Source organism: Penicillium coprophilum, assembly GCF_028826855.1.
Source record: "Penicillium coprophilum strain IBT 35676 chromosome Unknown utg000002l_segment0_segment1, whole genome shotgun sequence".
Taxonomy (NCBI): domain Eukaryota; kingdom Fungi; phylum Ascomycota; class Eurotiomycetes; order Eurotiales; family Aspergillaceae; genus Penicillium; species Penicillium coprophilum.
Window position 1 is genome coordinate 4,546,268 of NW_026622722.1, and position 16,105 is coordinate 4,562,372.

The 16,105-nt window shown below is 48.3% G+C and overlaps 6 protein-coding genes across 6 annotated transcripts; 4 read left to right on the forward strand and 2 right to left on the reverse strand.

Annotated features, from left to right (window-relative positions):
* Nucleotides 1–362: 362 nt before the first annotated feature.
* Nucleotides 363–1,799, forward strand: N7500_003768 (uncharacterized protein; the record flags this gene model as incomplete). Its single annotated transcript, XM_056674914.1, has 1 exon — nt 363–1,799. The coding sequence occupies one exon, from the start codon at nt 363–365 to the stop codon at nt 1,797–1,799; it is 1,437 nt and encodes a 478-aa protein (XP_056535439.1).
* Nucleotides 1,800–3,219: 1,420 nt separating this feature from the next.
* Nucleotides 3,220–3,890, forward strand: N7500_003769 (uncharacterized protein; the record flags this gene model as incomplete). The annotated part of the gene is made up of 3 exons (XM_056674915.1): nt 3,220–3,436; nt 3,508–3,736; nt 3,794–3,890. The coding sequence occupies 3 exons, from the start codon at nt 3,220–3,222 to the stop codon at nt 3,888–3,890; spliced, it is 543 nt and encodes a 180-aa protein (XP_056535440.1).
* Nucleotides 3,891–4,974: 1,084 nt separating this feature from the next.
* On the reverse strand, nt 4,975–6,662 carry N7500_003770 (sugar porter family MFS transporter; the record flags this gene model as incomplete). The annotated part of the gene is made up of 2 exons (XM_056674916.1): nt 4,975–6,505; nt 6,568–6,662. 2 exons carry the CDS (start codon nt 6,660–6,662, stop codon nt 4,975–4,977), a joined length of 1,626 nt encoding a protein of 541 aa, XP_056535441.1.
* A 3,444-nt stretch (nt 6,663–10,106) lies between these two features.
* N7500_003771 (uncharacterized protein) lies at nt 10,107–11,616 on the forward strand (the record flags this gene model as incomplete). Its single annotated transcript, XM_056674917.1, has 3 exons — nt 10,107–10,782; nt 11,000–11,037; nt 11,113–11,616. 3 exons carry the CDS (start codon nt 10,107–10,109, stop codon nt 11,614–11,616), a joined length of 1,218 nt encoding a protein of 405 aa, XP_056535442.1.
* A 1,887-nt stretch (nt 11,617–13,503) lies between these two features.
* N7500_003772 (uncharacterized protein) lies at nt 13,504–14,916 on the forward strand (the record flags this gene model as incomplete). The annotated part of the gene is made up of 1 exon (XM_056674918.1): nt 13,504–14,916. One exon carries the CDS (start codon nt 13,504–13,506, stop codon nt 14,914–14,916), a length of 1,413 nt encoding a protein of 470 aa, XP_056535443.1.
* A 394-nt stretch (nt 14,917–15,310) lies between these two features.
* N7500_003773 (peroxiredoxin family protein) lies at nt 15,311–16,044 on the reverse strand (the record flags this gene model as incomplete). The annotated part of the gene is made up of 5 exons (XM_056674919.1): nt 15,311–15,346; nt 15,409–15,555; nt 15,611–15,774; nt 15,832–15,944; nt 15,995–16,044. The coding sequence occupies 5 exons, from the start codon at nt 16,042–16,044 to the stop codon at nt 15,311–15,313; spliced, it is 510 nt and encodes a 169-aa protein (XP_056535444.1).
* Between the last annotated feature and the right edge of the window lie 61 nt (nt 16,045–16,105).

A 16,105-nucleotide genomic window follows, 5' to 3' on the forward strand; every position in this document is an offset into this window, starting at 1 on the left:
AACACTGAATGTATATACACCGAGAAATACCCATATCACCAGCATGGCGAATGTTGATTGGTTTGAAAATATAACCATCTCAACCTCGAATTGCGTCAATGCTAGCCTACATACATCTTGCAGGCCATTCCCAATGAAAATTCACCATCCGGCTGATGTCAAGCGATATTGATCCATCATGCTCTTAGCTTCAATCTCGACAGGGTGGAGTATTTTGACATCATCGCTTAATCCCATATACGATAAGAATATAGACCCGATTTAAAAGAAGCTCACATCCGAGTTTTGACACTTCTTTTCAAAAGGCAAGACCATCTTTGAACTTCTTCCCTTTCAACAGCGCTCTACGAGAAGACCTTGTTATGGCGCCCAGGTTTCAAAGCGTTGCTGTGATTGGCGCTGGCCCATCTGGCATTTCTGCCGTCAAGGCACTGCAAGAAGAAAACACTTTCCAGAAAATTCGTCTATTCGAGCGACGGGGCCATATTGGAGGAATTTGGGAATACGACGAGATCCCCGATCAGTTCCCATCCCAGGAAACGTCCCGGCAACAAAGTCATGAAATCCCAAGACGCCTTCCACTGCTCAAGTCCCCTTCTGCAGAAGATGTCACGTCTCGGACAGGAATCTACGAGGGACTTGACAGCAATGTTGGAGCGAGAGTCATGGCTTTCTCGCACACTCCATTTCCTGAAATAAATTCGGCATTGTCAACCAGGAATTTGGGGCATTCTAACCCCACCCGGCCGTTTCGGGTGGTGAGGAAATACTTAGAGGATGTGTTTCAAGACTACCTTCACCTCGCCTCGCTCAATACAACAGTCGAAAAGGTTGAAAAGCGAGGTCAAAAATGGACCTTGGTACTTCGTCAGTCTGGCCATAAAGATGGTAACACCGCCAAAGACTATTGGTGGGAAGAGCAATTTGATGCCGTGATCATTGCATCGGGGCATTACAGTGTCCCATCTGTTCCTTCCGTTCCAGGGCTGGATGCTGCCTTCGCGCGCTATCCGACCGTATTCGAGCATTCAAAGTCGTTCCGGACAGCAGACGATTATGTCAACAAGCGTGTGGTGGTGGTTGGAGGTAGCGTCTCCTCAGCAGATCTTGTCGCAGACTTACATGCCATCGTGAAAGGGCCTCTCGAACTATCGCAGAGGGGGAAGAACGAAGCGCTTCAATCTGCATGGGATCTACCTAACGTCAATCTTAGGCCAACGATCAAAGAGATCCAAGCAACAGAGAAAGGAGTCAGCGTCTTGTTCTCCGACAACAGCTTTTTAGAGGGCGTGGACAAAATCATTTTCGCTACTGGGTACAAGTTGTCTTATCCATTCCTCGTTCCAAACCCCGTGACCCCCAACAACCGGCTATCGGGGTTTTACCAGCATATATTCAAGATCGGGGACCCGTCTTTAGCCCTCGTCGGCCAGGTTCGCGCTGCACTCAGCTTCCGTGTTTATGAATACCAGGCTGTTGCGATTGCCCGATATTTTGCTGGCAGAAATGCTGTCTCCTTGCCGACGCCGCAAGAGCAGGATCTTTGGGAGGTCCAACGCCTTCAATATAAAGGCCATACTGCCCTATTTCATGAAATAAAGCCTGACTTTAAGGAATACTTCGATTTCTTGGCAGACTTAGCTGGCCCCCCAGCACCGGGAACGGGCGGTTACACTCTCCCACCTTGGGAGGATAGATGGGCAGAACAAGGATTCGAGATCCTGCAGCTAAAGGACAGGTACTGGAAGTCACTACGGAGAGCAGCGGATGAATTAGGGGTAGTGACGGCTAAACTTTGAAGTCAACATTATCTACCGTCCATGGGAAGGGAATGTATATATTGCAGCCAAACGTCGCCAAATGTAACTAGCCCGACACTCTGCTAGGTAATTTAGAAGAAAACTGCACGCGCAGGTTTTGTGTGGTTATATATATGCACGCTCGACGGATGCTGCTCCCGAGCGTATTTGATCTAGCTTCCAACTCCGTGCATTGTCTGGGTACGACGCCACACCGCTGTAAGCGCTCTGACAGTATTGCCAATTCTCGGATTTGTGCTAATAGGCTATTTTAAGTCCAGTCAGATAGTCCACACCTGCTGCATCAGCTCATGCACGAATCTTACCACTGATATATTACCGTGGTGGTGGTTGCGTTGCTCCAACCTGTGCCGACACATAACCTACCGCTAAGCAGCTCATATTGATCTCAATTTGAACAGCTTAAGTTGCGGATCATGTGGCATTGCTTTAAATTCACCACCAACCTCGAGGTATGATCTAGCTCGTAAAGTGTGTCGGCACGCCCAACTTGTTCCTCTAGTACATGCAACTAACACCGGCGCTAATCATTGTGGCTTTTGCAACGCTACTTTGTGCGTAGGAGGTCATCCTTCAAACGTATGTCCCAGTGTAAGTACGAATTCAACGCAACACAAATCCTCTAATAGTGGGTCTGGACATTTTCTGCACTGTTCTTCTTCCGCTGGATCTACTCTTGGCTGCTACCTCAATAACAGTGGTTGTCCCCCACTATCCAATCCAGAAAGTTTGATATATGTGGAGATAGAAGCGCTAATATAACAAAGAAAGTATAGCTATCCAGCCTTGACCTGATCCACTGGTTACGGAGCACGTGAATTGTCTGTTGTACACTCTCCCGGGGTAGGGGATCCTCCACGGACCGGAGTACAATCAGCACGAAACTCATTGGAAACCCCTGCATTCGTATGACAAAATGGAGAATAAAACGACCGGACATCAGCAGATCTGATAGATAGATCGGCGTAAACCCAGCTATTTTTCGAATATCGTTCTGCAACTTTCAAAACACGGGGGCGGGAGCGGGGGCATCGAGCTCTGATATTGTTCATCTTTCCCCTTTCTGAGAAATGCGCAATGCAGTACATGAGATCGGAGTTTCCACTTATAGACAATAGGTGAAGCACAATATAAGCCCAATCCGACTCTGACTGTCCTCCCATTTGCTGAAACCAGTGGGCTTTTTATTCGACACGGGTCCATTTCCCCCATAAGGCTAAGGCCACAATCATAAACCAATCACATCTCAGGTCCGTGTCATGACTAGCCGATCATCAAAATGGTTGGTTTTCCTGAACTCCCTCAATACTGCATCGAGTACGAAGTACGGAGTAGAGCTTATATAAAGATGAACACCATTTAGACATCTGTCTACTCCGTATCACTTCCACAATCCATCATGCTCGGACTCTTACCTTTTGGCCTTCTGGCCATTGCCGGTTTCGCAACAGCCCGCGATCCCACAGTTTATTTTATCCGACACGGCGAGAAACCTGATGACGGAGGAAATGGGTTGAACGCAAATGGGCTCAAGCGTGCCGAATGCCTTCGCAATGTTTTCGGCAAGGACTCAGAATACAATATCACTCACATCATGGCGCAAACCCCTAAGAGCAGTATGATTCTACTCAATCCTTGTGTGGCTTCCGCACTGGTATACACTAGGAGGCTAACATGAAGGGCATAGATGGCAAACGAGCCCGTCCCCGCGACACCGTTAAGCCACTGGCGGATGATCTTGGCCTCGAGGTCGATACCTCTTGCGATCGGGATGACCCTGACTGTGTTAAGCAGGTCATTGAGTCATTTGACTCAAAGGGCGAGGTCAATATCCTGATTTGCTGGGAGCATGATACAATCACCGATATTTTGGAGACACTGGGAGTCAAAGATGCACCCCATTATCCAGATGATAGGTCAGTGTTCAAACCTCGTGTTGTAGTTTCTGTGTGATTCCTCTGACATCTCCATAGTTTCGATCTCATTTGGACCGTCCCATCCCCTTACGATGAGATCACTGATGAGACCAGCGAGCAATGCCCCGGGCTGGATACTGTGCGCACATGCTGAGATATAGTCCACAACAGTATCGGATGCTTCCAACTCCTCAAATTGATGGGTTTGGGCCCAGGCTATTTGTACAAGTCATACTCAACCAGAACATATCATTGAGAATCAATTGGCACTATAGTTTTTTTGTATCTTTATGGCCAATTTGCATTTTGAAAGAAGGCTATCTGATACTGATATAATCAAACTATTTATAAAGCAGTTTATTGATATCGCGCAGAGAACAATGAGTAGAAACTACGAATATTCTCATCGTCTTCTCTTTTGACCTTGGCGTTACCTAGTTATATACCCAAAGTTATATGACTAATTGGGACGGGCATATTGTCAGAAAGAGGAAGCGAGCACATATTCGACAATGAAAATTTACATTGCCTGTCATGAGGGCGGATAATTATAAGATGGGAACGGGATGTACGGACGATGTCGATTGTGCGAAGAAACCGGAATTCCAGTTCCTTAGAGCTGGTGTAAGTTTTGAACCTATCAGAACTGGTGATGATATGGGACTGGCGTGAAGAGCTGTGGCCGAGTTTAATTGATTAAACTGAGTTCCATGCACGGCCATCAGCGTGGTTGGTGTCGCCCGGGCGAGAGATGGGTGAATGCCGGTTTATGGTCGCCTGACAAGGGATTAAAAGTGTTAGTGTGCCAAACACAAAGTGAGAAGTTGGGTGAGATCACCTCCCGTCCTTCCTTCGCGGGGCTAACCCTTGCAGCGACGCAGGAGGAGGACATCGTTAGGATGTCCGACTTAGGTAACTTGTTGAGAAACAGAAGAAGCTATGGCACATGCCGGGTTATACTTACACAGGTTTGTGACAAAATTCAGGGATCTTGTAGACTACGGGAATTACAATTTGAACTTACAAAAAGCTAGGAGGATCTGATTTCAGAGCTACGTTGTTGTGAATAGGTTGTGGGGGTAATAGCTGACAGGAGAGATAAAGAGCAAGTCATATTATTGGAAAAGCATGGGTCCATGTTGATAATGGGAACGCCGCATGCGATAGCAAATTAGTGGCTTTAGGTCCAGTTGGGGATATCAGCAAAGACGTTGTACGAAGCCATAGAGACCAGGTACCTATTCGACCTGCGAAACGGCAGTTCCCTTCTCAGTGGAATTGGGGTTATGGGCTGTTCCTTCCTCTGCGCGCAGATCCGCCATCTTGTTTGATTGAACCGCTCCCTGCTCCAGTTTGCGAACATGCTGGTACTGCACATTGGTCTTCCAGGGCACGAGACCAGGGGTTGTGAACATGGTTTCAACTTCCTCCAGAGTTTTTCCGGCTGTTTCAGGGAAGGCAAAGAAGACGTGTACGGTCATTGCGAAGCAGAAGACTCCAAACACCACATAAACCTTCCATTGGATGTTTTCAAACGCAGGGGGGACGAAGTAGGACAAGGCAAAGTTGAAGATCCAGTTAGATGAGGTTGAAAGTGCGACAGCCTTGCCACGCAGGCGAAGGGGGTAGAGCTCGGGGGGATAGATCCAGCTAACAGGACCCCAAGTTGGTGCGTAACTGGCGACGAAGAGATACGTGCAAGCGATGATTCCCTTGGCAGCCTTAGGGGCAGCAGACATATCCCATGACTGTTCGGGGGTATGGTCGACACCACCCGGTGGAGCTGGCTTTCCGTACGACGCCATGATTCCAGCGTTGGCAAACATGAACACCATCATGAGGGTGGAACCGATCAAAAGCGGAGTACGACGACCCCAGCGATCAATGAAGACCAAGGCGAGAACGGTCATCACCACGTTAATGACGTACTGAATTGAGGATGCGACAAGGTTTGAGTTTCCACTGAGACCGGCCATACCAAAGACGTAGGTGATGTAAAGCATCATGACGTTCATACCGGTGAGCTGAGACCAGATCTGAGTAAAGACACCGAGGTGAGTACGGTAGATCATCCGACCTTTGAAAAGGTCGAGGAAGGAGGCATCCTTGTTGTCGCGCTCGAATTCGATCATTTCACGAATCTCCTGCAACTCAGTCTGCACGAAGGGCGCATTGCGATCACCCTTGGCATGGACCGAAGCCAAAACCTCAAGAACCTCCTCCCAGCGGTCTCTCTTGGCCAGCCAACGTGGACTCTCGGGCAACAAGAAGACCAGACCAAAGAGCATGGCAGCGGGAACCATCTGCAGACCCCAAGGAGTGCGCCAGGCGGCGGTACCCTCAAGGAAACTGCAACCGTACGAGACGTAGAACATAATCAAGATACCCCATGTAATTGCCCACTGTTGTGCTCCCACAACCTGGCCACGCTTACTGGGCTGGGCTAACTCGGCGACATAGACAGGGACTTGGGCGCTGAGGATACCGACGGAAACTCCGTTGATGAAGCGGCCAACGACGAGCTGGGCGATTCCAAAGGACGAACATACAATGGCACTACCGATGCACCAAATGACTGAGCCTGTCTGGATGGCTCCACGGCGACCCAGGTAGTCAGTCACGAAACCAGAGATAAGGGCGCCGACCCAAGAGCCACCAGGCATGGCAGCGGAAATGCCACCCTGATTGGCAGAGGTAGGGCCACCGCATTTACCGTCTTCGTTATTGCCGAGCTGATTGAAGAAGCATTTATATTGCTGTGTGCCAAGACTGCCGGAGATGGTTAGCTAACAACTTTCACCTGGCTCTCATCCAGGGACCGGAAGCCTTACATTGCGGACATGGAAGCAATATCAAAACCAAACAGTGCACCGCCAATGACGGCCACCATGGTGATGACGTAGATATTAGTGATCTTGTACCCCATGATTAAGGTCCAAGGAATGTAAGATGAGTGGGAGAAGGAAAAGGAAGAAAAGAGAAAAGCAAGGGAGGTTTTAAAGGTCAAAAGAAAGAAAGTACCGGGAAACAGTCAAGCTTCCCAAACGGGGAAAGACCCAAACCCAAATAGAAAACGCGGAGTTGTGGAGATGCGGGGGGTTAACAGCCCCAGACCACTTGCGGTGATATACACATACATAAATACTACATATGAATGTAACAAAGATATAAGAAAGATAACATATAACATACTCCAAGAGAACCTCCAAGAGAACCCAGATTTTATCCTTCAATATGCCCATATTCAAAGAAAAGCAACCAAGTCGTCAAGTCATCAAGTCAACAAGTAACAAAAATGACCCAATCATCAGCTACATATCAAATTAGTTTGTGGTCAGCCGTGTCCTAGTGTATGTAACTTCATCTGTTGCCCTAAGCCACATGGTATCATCGAATCCGGGACATTTACCTATTTTGTTCGGAATTTTACCTATCTTGTTCGGACATAGTGGGACATCCACGGATGAGAGCCGCGTCTGTTGGTTTCCCTTTGGTTGACAGAACGAAAAGGCGTAAAAAATACATAAGAAACTTTCCACCGTACACGACCAAAGGGACCAAGCATCCAACCCAGTGCCGACATCCGTGCTGTGTTGACATCGAAGTTACGATCGTGACCTACGCTAGGGTTCACCTAGCGCGCCATCGGGAGACGGGTGGCATCAGTTCTCCTTGGCAACACGCCTCTCCCGTTATGATTTGCCAACACGTCACATGCGTCAGCCAACACCCTGGAAGCCTGTTTGTCCGGTCAGAAACAAATACAAGGGTCTGTGGTACGACCCGACTAGGATGTTGCGCTTACACACCCTTGAAGCAAGTTCAAGTCCGAATTATCTGACATCCCACCCCATATTTCTACCCAGAGCCTCTCCCGAGTTGAACCAGAGCAAAACCCCAGACCGCAAAGCTAAGCTCTCGGCACAGCTAGAAAGCGCCACATTACGGTTGGGCCCCTAAGGAGGCGTAAATTAAGTCAGTAACCAGTTGACCAAGACTCTGCTACCAGGTTTAGTCACGCCACATGACTGAGCTCTCGGCTTAAAGCGCGCAAAAGATGCGTTTGTTCACGACCATGGCTGACTAGCAAAATCTGGTTGGTTAGAACTCGAATCCTTTGGCGGCCACGGTGCGGGAAGAGACCCCTTCGGTGGAGAAGCGGGAACAACAATGCACTAATCTCCACATCACTCTTCACCGGCCCTTACATTGCGTACGAATCTCACCTGCTTCCCGGCGATTTGGCTTATTAGCCGGTACTAAGACGGGATCCACTGTGAACATCCAATTTTACTGCGCCCAAAATTCAGTCTAGACCGAATAACCTGGCCGAGGAAGGGTGATTGACCCGTTGACTGTTTTAAAATCTGCCGGCTTCACACGCAGAGTGTATGCTTTGGGTATGTGCCCCATAATAAGCCACCCGGGCTAGTTGACAATTGCAGCCACCGGTGGATGTATCCAATCGATTTAGCGGACATATGTCAGACGAAATAGTGCGCCAGTACTTCGTAGTTATTCTGCCTATCTTCTACTCTAGGAACTGTCACGGCGGCTACATACCTATGTCTGGGCCTCATCGCCTTATAGGGCCTCGATAGACCAGAGCGGCCCACATATATAATGCCCTCAAGCTCGAATAATAACAAAGTCCACGGTGTCTGGAAGATAAGGATACATTCAAGCTCCTCGTAACACATGCCCTAAGGCCGGAGTTTCTAAATGCCGCACCATGCAGACATTCAGAAACTTCTGGCGCGGCAACGCACACCGGCGGCCCCATTTTGGGACTGATGGGAGACTAACGGCTGTATGATGGTACGAGGACCTGAACGTACGCCAGCAGTTTAGTTTCGAAATGTCTTTGGCCAATGCCCGCCACCTGCTTGATTTCCTAGCCCAATCGCTGCTTCACATTCCGGGTCATTTTGATCGCCTGCTTCGTGCGTGTGAGCCTGTGTGAAAGGCCTACCAAAATTTTGTCTAGCGACTGGACAACCACGAGCATTTTTCCTGTCTTTCATTTGATTATCCCCGTCCTAGGGCCTTTCGCTGATTGTTGCAAAAGGCTGCCCTGTCCACACGGGCGGGCGATGCCAGTGCTGACTTGCGCCATGTTTCAATATAGGTATCCAAATACATGAGGTGAAGTTGCCAGCGAGCATCGGGCAATTGTGCCAGTTACCCCCCGTCTAGAGTGTCTATTCCGACTGCGTGGCCTAATAAGGACTCGTCTTTCGTATTGTTGCTTGAGACTTGCTTGTTCAAGACCAATCTAGTCAGCAAATTTTGCTTGTCGGTTCCATTGTCTTTCTGGAGCATTGGCTTCCGCCAGAAACGGTAGTTGGCACCTTTGAGGCCATCAGAATCGTTGAACAGTCAGTCTAACATTTGTATGCGTGACTTGTAGGGCAGTATATATGTTGTGCATGATTCTAATATGTACCATCATTTTGCTGACGTTTCTCAAGAATTCTCTTGGCTTGGGAGCGGATGAAAATGCAGATCATAACATCGCTAGGCGTTTGATGTAACCTTGGAAGCCGACTCCTGGTTACTCCGTGATCGGAACTTCTATGTGTAGATCACAAGAAATACAAAGGCGTTTAGAGTCAAATATGACATCCAACAACCAGCGACGTGGTCCCATCAAATATACTATTGTAGCATCTCCACAAGATGGGCTGCTAGGGTTGCATTGGCCCCCTGTGCGTTGTCTCCGCAAAATGATAATATGCCTGCGCATGGTGCTTCTGAGTCAATGCTTCGAGTTTAAATGATATATCGGATGCAAGTGAGAGGGCTTGCGTGAGCGCAAACATTCGCCGAGAAGAGATTTTTGTTTTGTACATTAGCTGAAAATGAATGTGTCTACAACATATATTTTTCCTCCTGCACAATACTAGGTTGTCAAGAGGATTAAATCATAACTTTCTTTCCTCCGTTGATGCAAGATATACCCACAATATCCTCCTTGTCATTCTCTACCTAACCCTGTCGCTGATAGTAGGCAAAGAAACCACATGTGATCATGAATGGAAATGATGCTGATTTCAGGACTTATCCCTTGGGGACAACATTGGGAAGTCTGACGCCTGTGGCGTTGGGGGTCAAAATGTGGGGGCGGAGGCTACATGCTGCGAATTCTCATCTTCATCCCTTACTAACATTGTGCTCGCCACAAACACATAATGGGCACAGCGACCGATATATCGTCTTCGTGTGTGAACCGAGCTGAACGACTCGGAGATGCCTTACCACCACCTTACACAGAGCACGACCCGCATACTGCAGCTGAAGCTCCCCAATATGAAACACCGTCCTATACCAAATCTACCAGTATATCTGCAACAATCAAATTCCCCCGGTCATGAACGGCTACTTTCAATGGAAAATTACGAGCACATTCCATCTTGGGCCGACCGCGGAAGAAAAGTTGTACGCGGTGTCAACCCCAGTGGCTTTTTTGAATAGCAAACCCTCGATCGTGTTACACGATGGCCCAACTAATAAGCACCCGATAATGGCAACGGCACGCGGCGACAAGTGGGGCAGACGTAGACCCATCGCAATCACACTCCCACCTCGTCCAGGGTCTGAACAGAAACACGATATCGTGGAACAGGTCGTTCCCGGCGGGTCACTGAAGCATATGTCACCTACCTACACATTCGAAATATCCGTGGGTTCGAAGGGAACAACGCCCGAGAGATTCGAGTGGCGCAAGAGCCATGGGAGTGAAATTAAAGAACTCGCCGGTCATTCCCATGGATGGAAATTGGTGCGGTTGGCACCACCGGCGAACAACGGTATAGGTGGGAGCAGAAAGGAGCGCGATCACGGTTATACAAGTGATGGATTGGAGGTTGTGGCCATCATCGCACACAATGCTTCTTGGAGCATGACCAAAGGGTTTCGATTTGCCTTCTTGGGCGTTGGCCTGACTGGTACAATGGGAGAAAACTGGGAGATTGTGGTGGTTACTTCCGCTCTCCAAATGTGGCTCATCGATGTCCAAAGCGCATCTGCTACAAGCGCTGCGACAAGTGCGGCAACATGTTAGAGGATGTTGTCGTGATGGGCGCAGCTCTAGCTCACGGTAATGCCCCTATCACCAACCCCAACCATAGTAAGAAAATACCAGCGATACCACTGCCTGGCTGCCTAAGGCTTGCTGCTTCTCCGTTTGTTGTCAGAACCTACTCAATCTTTTCTTCTCTCTTCAATGCCTACCTATCGAAGACATCTTTCCCGTGACTTTAGCATCAACCACCTTTTCTGAAAAGAACTCAGCGTACGCTGTATGTCTCATCCCTCTTATCCACTGAGACGCAAAGATAATACCATACCGTATATTCATCGCTAACAATAAGCAGCATCTGACAAGAATTGTCTTCAAGGAAGTTGATCTCGACGGTAATCTCGACGTCATGAGATCACCCCTCCCTTCAGAAGAGCCTGTTGCAGTCGATACAACCGACAGTGTCACTGCCAATTTACGAGCCCTCTATGTACAACAGCGAGAGCTCACTGAGTGGAGAAAAGACTACGTTGAGTGGAAGAAAGAGGCCGCTGAGTGGAAGGAGGAGGCTAATGAGTGGAAGGAGCACTATGAGTGGATGGAATACGCGGAGTGGAACGAGTACACTGATTTTAAAGTGAGAGTTGAGAGGAAGGACTACGCTCGGTGGAAGAAAGACTACACTGAGTGGAAGAAATGGTACTCCAAGTGGAAGAAACAGTATGCTGAGTGGAAAAGCAACCACGGCTCGCTGGACGCAGCCTGGAAGAAAGAGCTCGCGAGAATAGAAGCAGAGGCTGGGAAAGATGCGCTATGGTACATGCGAAGCTCGGATGTCAAGAGAATTAGCTCACATTGATTTCTTCACCCACACCAAATGACTGGCCAGGTTGACAATGAAGAGATAGATGATTCGGTAGTTTGGGGTGGGAGTATCATTACGCGCATTATGACCACCGCGGCTCTTTCTCATCTAACTTCAAATTTCATGGCTTGATGAGAAGAGGTGCTTGGAAACACCATAGCGTCAGTTATACAAGATGTCTTAACTGTCCTGTAGACCTATGGCATACCCCCCTCGATAATTCTTTTACACTCCGCAGCTAGGGCCCTATTTCTGTCCATGGCCAAAGCATTCTTTCACTTCACCACGATATATTCGTCAAAAAACTCGAGAGCGGGCCCGACTACACAGATAACGCCTGACGTTTAGACAAGTACCGAAAAACTCCTACTCGTGTTGTTGAGCAGGGAGACCGGCCCCCTGTTGCTGCGGCTACTTGTATTGTCTCATGGTCTAACGACCAGCAACTGTGCTTGCTGTGATCATTTGAAAGAGAGTCAAGTTTTTTATACATCGAAATATCTGAGTCATTGTCTTGTGTAAAACACTTCTGGTGTTAATTAACCTTTCCGAGCTAGCAACCCTAGCCGAGCAATATATTAGCCGTCCCTTTACTCGGATTTATCGCCAAATTGGCGCTATTGTCACCGTTTTTGGTTCTTTGGCTTTGAAAACAACGAAAGGGTCTTGGGCTTACACCATTGGATTTTCTGCATTTGATCAGACCGTGAAATCACGTTGAATGTTCTCTGCCAAGTGAAACCTTTCGAGGTGTACGGATCCGGCCTGACGTAGTTTTGTCACCGAAAAGAGATTTGGGCCATTCTATACCCTTATGCTGTCGCGACCTTGCGTACGAAGCACGTTTGAGTAGCCCTCAACTAGAATCCTATTCTGTATACGATATATGAACTCATGATACATGAGTTGAAGCCACGTGACGAGGTCGGAATGTCATTGGTGAAACTGGCGGCATGCGCGGGAGCGGATATTAGCATTGAAATCTCCGAAACATGGCGATCTTGATCAGCAAAGCTATCTAGTACACCGGACAGCGCGTGCTGGTAGTGATTGCATGCGAAATTTGTCGCTAGTGTGTCCCAGTCCGAAAGAGTGTCGTGCCCAATGTCTCAAGACGATCTCTAGCTCCCTCGCTCCACCACCTTCTCCCGCGAGCCCACTCGCACTGCTCCACCTTCGTCATCGTCGGTTTTTGTATACGCACACTGCTTGACATTCGTCTATGTAATGTTTTCCGAATTGCTGTTCTCCATAACCTATTGTGATCTTGAAGAGATGGGGAGGAGATCCGTTCCTACCGCCATGACTCCGCTACTCTCGGACACCATCTTCAGTACGGAGTATCGCAATAATTGCACTTCATGCACCTAAGTGGCTCTTCGACTGTCAATCGCTGCCCCTTAGACCCCCAAACTCCCCGCTCATCCATGCGAAGTTCGGGACATTCCGCATTGAGCTCAATGTGATCATTTCCGTCGTACCTGCCATCTTTGATTTATGGATGGAGCCGGAATTGGAACCCGCAAATGCGGCAAACCTTCCAACAAACGCAATGTCTCTGCGATTTGAGATGTCGAATTTTTCTTCAAAGTGGAAACGAACATTTACAACCTCTCAGCGTCTCTGATTATCGATCCACAGGGACTCATGGAGTCCTGGCATTGGTCGGTTCGGATCAAAGTTTGATCTTCCAGAACTCCCGCGGTGGCCAACTCTGCGATAATAGAAAATTGATCTTAAATACAGAGGGTTCCATATTTATTGATCGCTCTTATTTGGAACTGATCTTACAGTTCTATTGTTCACTATCCCTCCCCGCGATTTTCATCCATTGCACCTGTTGCTTTGTTCAATTTGTTGAAGTTATTCATAAGTACTATCATGGACCTAGCGCTACCCAATGACGTACTGCTCTTGATAGGGGAGGAGGTGAAACAGAAAGCAGACCGCTGGAACCTCATCTTTGTCTCTCATCACTTTCACGATCTTTTCCTTCCGTTGGTATACCGAAAGGTGTCAATCCACAATTGGCAAAACGCCAACTCATTCCTGCATGTGATATTGGAAAGACCTGCGCTGGCGCAGGCAGTTCGAGAGCTAGACTTAGCAAACTGGCAAGCGAAGAGCGCGTCGGACGATGACTGCAACCAGATTCAGAGTTCGGAGCCTTTGAGGACATGGCTGGATGTTGTATCCTGCTCAGCACCCGAAACTGATCAGTGGGCCAAGGGCCTCGGACAAGGCCTTGTTGACGCCTGGGCAGCGATCATCTTACCACTGTTGGCTCAGCTCAGAAAGCTTTCACTGGCCTATACAACAGACTTCCCACATTTGGACCGGATCATGCAAAGAGCGGTGCATTCCGAAAAACCATTTTTCGCCCAACCAGCCTTCCGACATCTACGCAAGGTCTCACTACATCACCGGAAAGATCTCGATCGCAGCGAGCACCTGGAAAACGCGGGAAATGAGATTCAATTATCATCAACACTCCTGCTGAGATTTTTCCAACTGCCCTCTGTTCGTGCAATCACCGCCAATTCTGTGGTGGATCCTAGCATCATTACTTCATCCTCCGAGGAACGAATAGATGACGAGAAGCCTCGTCTCAACTTCTCTTCAATCACCGACATCGACTTGCGCACAAGTAGCGGGAACCAAGGGATGAAGATGTTGGTTAGTGCGTGTGCAGATTTGAAGTCGTTTAAATATCAACACTCAGACTCACATATCCTGTCTGATGGCTACCAACCATCTGCTTTTTATCGCTCTTTGATTCACAGCAAAAAGAGTCTGCAAACACTGTGGCTGGACCACTATGGCAGCCATCACCCCTTCACCGCTGCCGGGTTGAATCAAAACCATGACGAGTGGTTCGGCTCGCTTGTTGATTTCACTGCCTTGCAAGAAGTGCGTGTGAGACTGACAAATCTCTTGGATATTCGGTACCAGAATGAACCAACCACGCCTCTTATTGAATGTCTCCCATCATCAATTGAGACCCTTTACATTGAAGGGTGTGAGGAGCGGTATCTTGGGATGTTGGTTTCCCAATTACAGAGCGTCATTAAAAATCGTCAGACTCGTTTCCCTAGACTTAAACTTGTCGATATCGAGGGCGCATTCCACAACATCCCGTCCGATGACGATGATCAGGTTGCCACCTCCGGACTAGACGTACTTGACGCTGTGATCAAGGACAAAGTGTACCAGGCCGCTGAGCCTTTGCATATAGACTGTGTTAATGCTGGGCTAGAGTTGCGTTTCCACGACCGTGATCTGCCGCATATTTGATTCTCTGTTCCCATTCGAGCAACCCTCGGGCTTGCATTTCCCAGCATTTGATTTGACGATACGACCGGAACGCTCTGCATGATATAGACATGATATAGATGTGCCTTTCAATATTCACAATTATTTCGTCCTTGGACATGAAATTTTAATTGCAATTCTTTAGATGATCACAGAATTCTTCCATTCTTCATGCTTAACTTGACTTGTGGATAGGTATACCGCCAACGGTCGAGTTATTGTTAACAGAATACAACAATCCAGGCTATAGGTAGTGATTGAATACGTATCTCGTGTTTTGTAGGAATACCGATGTTGCACAAAAAGAAGAAGAGGCTTTGAATATGATTTGTAATTGAATATGTAGTGCTCATAGGGTATTCTATAGTTTTCGTATCTAGAGGTGAGCCAGAACCGCATCGGCGCCAGATTTCTGTTCGAAAATTCAATTGTTAGGCACCAAAAAGACTGTAGGTGGAAGACAAGATTCCGTACCTTGACAACACCCCTTTCGGTCTCGATATCGGCATAGCGGACTTTACCGTGATCGATAACGATCGCGTACCGAGCTGTGCGGCCCGACGCCTCATCAGCCCAACCAATGCTCTTGGAGAACTTGGCATCGGGGTCGGAGAGGAAAAGCTATTCACCAAAATCAATACAGGACGTATAACGTGTAATGCGGGGTCAAGCTCACGATATCATCCCCGCGAACCTTGTTCGCCTTGCCCCAGGCACTCATCACGAAGGGATCATTGAAGGCAACGACCGCGACAATGTCCACTCCCTTCTCGCGGAGCTTAGGCAGGTTCTGGATATATCCGGGTACGTGGTTGACGGAACAGGTCGGGGTGAAGGCACCTTCATTCACACGCGCGTTAGCTTTGCGTTCTCGGTGGAGAGATAACATTAACTTACCGGGAACCGAGAACAAGACGACCTTCTTGTTGGCCCACTCCTGGGAGGCATTGTAGTTGATTGGAATGCCGCAGGAGGTAATCTCATCACTTTCCTCGCTCCATGGGATGTATCTGGGGGGAATCAGCGCGTCATTCTTGGCGGGGGTAGGAGGTTTACCCACTTGAAGACCACGTCGCTAGGGAACGAGTCACCGGGCTTGAGTGTAGTCATATTGGGGTGAATGTGGATATTAAAGAGAAAAGAGATATGAAGAAGTCGAATTGCAAATGGC